Source organism: Chondrus crispus, genomic scaffold (genome assembly GCF_000350225.1).
Source record: "Chondrus crispus Stackhouse genomic scaffold, scaffold_339, whole genome shotgun sequence".
In the NCBI taxonomy this organism is placed as follows: Eukaryota; Rhodophyta; class Florideophyceae; order Gigartinales; family Gigartinaceae; genus Chondrus; species Chondrus crispus.
In genome coordinates this window covers 8,520-12,771 of record NW_005179243.1, presented here as the reverse complement: position 1 = coordinate 12,771, position 4,252 = coordinate 8,520, and the positions used below count along the sequence as shown (strand labels likewise).

The 4,252-nt window shown below is 52.8% G+C and overlaps 1 protein-coding gene; it reads left to right on the top strand.

The window, feature by feature from the left end:
• Window positions 1-41: 41 nt before the first annotated feature.
• On the top strand, window positions 42-3,487 carry CHC_T00006041001 (hypothetical protein). XM_005717810.1 is given in 2 exon segments: window positions 42-3,362; window positions 3,363-3,487. The coding sequence occupies 1 exon segment, from the start codon at window positions 42-44 to the stop codon at window positions 3,360-3,362; it is 3,321 nt and encodes a 1,106-aa protein (XP_005717867.1). The 3' UTR covers window positions 3,363-3,487.
• Window positions 3,488-4,252: the final 765 nt, after the last annotated feature.

Here is a 4,252-nt window from a genome sequence, read left to right as displayed (position 1 = left end):
TCTCTACCAACACCGCGCGAGCTGGCAAGCCCAAACCGAAAATGCTTGCCAAACTCGAAGGAAAGGTCTTCCTCCCTGACAAGGATGTCGTCTTCAAGCAGATTATTCGTAGACCCGTTTTGGTCATGGGCCGATCTGATCAAGCCACCACCGCCACACATCCTTTCAAACCTGCAAAGGAAGGTGTCAACGTCGGTCTCGGCGTTTCCAACAAACTCTCTCGCTCTCATGCCCGCATTGAAGTTGACTCGCAGACGAAGCAATTTTATATTCACTGTTTAGGTAGAAACGGTCTCACAGTTACAGAACCCGATGACGATGCTACTGAAATCCGTCTCACTCCTAATTCAAAACCCCATCTTCTCGTCTCGAAAAGCGTCATCAAACTCGCAGACTGCGTCCTCGTTTTCACCCTCCCGGCAGAGATGGTCAAACAGGCTATGCCAACTAGCTCGAAGAAGAGAAAACGACGTGCTTGGATCAAGGCAGAGTTTCTTGCACTCAGGGCTCAAATGATGCGTCTGGGCTATGGTCGCTGGGAAGATATCATCGCAATCACAAATGGCCGATTGGGAGAGCGTCAACCGTCTGAGCTCGTTCCTGTCGCACGCGAATTTGTCGCCAAATGTTATGTCCACGCTCGTCCAGGTGTCGAGCAGAAGGCTCTTATGGAGATCTTGAGGGAGGATCCCATCAGCAGGCACCTTTCCGAGGAGGACGTCGTCGCCGATGTCAATCGACTTGTCGTAGAAGCTAAGCGCACCGCTCTGCCTGACGAAAAGCGAAAATTCGTTCGCTGGGCCAGGAAACTTCGTTTACTCAGCCGTTTGCGCGATGTCCACGACCATCCTTCCCTTCAGCGTTTGCGTGCTGGCGAGCTCCGAGTCTTTACTCCGCCGCCTGCATTGTACTGGACGTCTGCCGATGATGCCGATTTAATTCTTGGCTCGTTCAAACACGGTTATGGAGTGACGGATGCGATTCGCAGCGACCCCGACCTCGGCTTTCATGGCCGCTACAAGAAGGCGTTAAACGCAAAGAAGAATGGAACTCCGACGAAAGCACTGAAAGCAACCGACGCATCGCATGGGTCGGAGGAGGACAACGATGACGATGAGGACGCTGATGAGGATGAAGATGAGAAGATTAGCGACGACATGGACGAGGAGGCTGGTCACGAAAGTGGTGCGCATCATCCAAGAAAGAGACTCAAGCTCGGAGACAGTTCCTCGAAGAAGGAAAGTGTCAAGGGTGAAGATTCTGCGGACAATGGCCTCGACGATTCGGATATGTCACCAGAAAGGACGCCGGAGGACAAGATGGATGATGACTTCGAGAATAGCAACGAGAAAGACAGTGCACCAGCCGCTGCCGCCGTTGAGAAGCCGAAGAAAAAAATTGTTCGTCTTGTTCCGAAGCGTGGTCCTCGAATCGGCAACGAGGATGGCTTCAACGACCCGGAGGATGCCAAAGTGGCGAGGGAAAAAATGGCGGATGAGGACGGGCTGGTTCCATTTCCGAGCAGCGAGTCATTAATGAGGCGTCTGAAGTCAATCATTAACTCGTGTGCTAAGGAATATGACCGGGATCAAAGGGAGTTGAAGAAGAAGAAACTCGCTGCTTCAAGAGCCAAGCAGAGGAGGGATGACCTCGTTGCAAGGAAGGCCGCAAAGGAATTACAGAGGATTCGCCAACGTGCAGCACGTCGAGTTGCAAGATCACAGCCGTTTTCCAAGAAAGAAGCGGTTGAGTTTGAAAGAGCGCTCGCCAACTTTGGGGTTGAATACGAGTCAGACGGTAGGTCGGTTGACTGGGATTGGTTCAATACAAAAGTTGACGCATTCGAGCAAAAGTATGAGGAAACTCTTGAAGCTGCTTACTTGGAGCTGCTTGGGGAAGCTCACCGCATCTCCAATCTTGCCGCAGCAAAGGAGGAAGAGGACTACGAACGGGTGGACCGTATCAACGAAGGCAAGAAGGCGTCTACTGTCTTCAGCACGCTAACAGTTGAGCGTGCAGAGCGGTTGATCGAGCGACTTCAGTTTTTCCGAGTCTTGCGTGGTGAAGTCCTTACCCACAAGAAGCTCAACTCGATCCTGCGAGGTTTCAAGAAGACAAGAGACCTACCGCTGTGGTGGAAGAGCTGCCACGACCGTTCTCTGTTGCTTGGAGTAGATAGGCACGGGTTGAACGGGTGGGACTATATGGCTGTTGATAGTGAGTTGCAATTTGCAAGCTCAATGAAGGCTTGGCAGCGGAAAAATGGAAACGACGTCAAGTCGTTGAAAAGGGCGGCGATGCCTAAGCCGGCGTCTGGTATCAAGCGTGCTTTCGCGCTCGTGAGGTATTTCTGCTCCCGGGCGAATGACCCGCACTTTGAGCAGTACACGCGCGATGACGATATGGGGGTTGGCAACGGGGAATCCCTTTCTCAGGCGGCCCCTACTGCCAAGGAAGAGAAGGCAGAAGTGAAATTGGAACCCGTGGAGGAAAAACCGAATTTTTCACTTCTTCGTCGCGGCGTTGATGAGGCTGGGAAACTGAAGAGGAAGGTAGAAGCACTGTACCCTTCTGCTCCGACAGGAAGACCTCGGACGTTAAGGCCGACGATTGTGGACATCAAGCGAGATAGTGATGGGCGACTCTGTTTGCCTAAAGACCTAGGGGATGGGCTGTTTCTAATTGAGCTGGGAGAAATTCGAAAGAACGCGCCAGCGTTTTGCCGAAACGGAATTGTGTATCCCGCCGGGTTTAAGACTATTCGGCAGTTAGGGCATTATGTGTTCCTGAATGAGATTTTGGAATCTGAAGACGGTTTAAAGCCGGTATTCCAAGTGAGCGAGCTTCAGGGCTTTAACTCCATGGCTCAAGATGTGGAGTACATGTGGGAAGGCAGGAAAGTGGTTGGGAAGAGCACGAATATGTACGCGCTGTGGTTGCGAATTGTGAATCAGTATGCGAAAGACGTAGCAGTGGGTGAGCGAATCGGTTTATCATCTGCTCCTGAGCGTTTTGGTCTGTACGAGTCAACAATTGTGTACCTGATCCAAGGGCTCCCCGGTGCAAAGGAAGTTGACGGGTTCGAGTTGCGTGATTTCAGCCGCCGCGGAGAAGGTCGCAAAGTGGAAGCTACTATCGGGATTGTAGGGGGCATGCTCAAGGCAATTGAAAGCAAGCTAGAAAACCCTGAGGTGATCCGCAACTTCGAAGCGGTGATGACGGGGGCAGACGAAGGTCCGCGCGGGAGGCCCGTGTTGGCTTCAGAAGCGGAAATGAGCATACCAGTTGATTGGATGGAACGGTACGGAGGGAACAGCAAGAAGAAGACGCGCAGAAAGTCGGTAACCTACTGGGGGACATAATGGAGGACGTTGGAATGACATGGCGGTGTGGATGATGTGTGTACATTTGTATAGCTCTAAAAACTTATATTGACTAACCTGGAAAGTAAATGAACGGCGCTGGTGCGTGGCGGTGTTTTTGAAGACTTTTTTTGTTTACTGCACAGTGGTGCCGTTGTCCTCGACTTGGTTTCGCGGTAGGGGAGTGCAGTTCGAATACAGTGCTGTACTACAGAGAAGAGTAGTTTTAATATGCATGTACAGTTAGGGGATGCGGCCTCCCGGAGGTGGTTGCTGACGGTTGGATGGTTGACTGGCTGCCAGATGGAGAATACTGCACATGCGTTGGTCGAGCAATCGGTATGTGAGACGTCGCGCAACTAGCTTGAAGAAAAGCGGCTCACTCGTACTGTAGACGTCCTTGGTTGTGCAAGGACCAAGTTTCTGGTACCTGGTGGGAATGGTCCAATTGGCCACGTCCTTTAAGCTATGCTGAACAAAGCCGTCGTGGCCTGGCGTGGTTGTATTGTCCGTATAACATTACGGCGGCGCGGCGTCGAGCATGACACGCTGCGGCATTTCCGCGAACATGCTGACCCCGCTTGTCCCTCGTGTACGGTATAGGGCCCCGTTGTACGAGAGGCCGGGCATTTAGCAACGGGTAGAGCAGATACAGCAGCGTGCGGGAGCTCAGCGTCAGAAGGCGTCAGGCGGACACTACTGACGTTATCGAGTACAGAGAGGTACAGTGGACATTGATGATGTCAGCCGCGGCGGACGACGGCGAGGATTTTGTCGTTACGGAGCTGCAGCCATCCGCGTGGGTGTCGCCGGGCGGGCGGACGTGGGTGTCGCGAAAGGGACGGCGACGGCGGCGGACGGATGCAAAGGACGGGAGGGTCGGATCACAC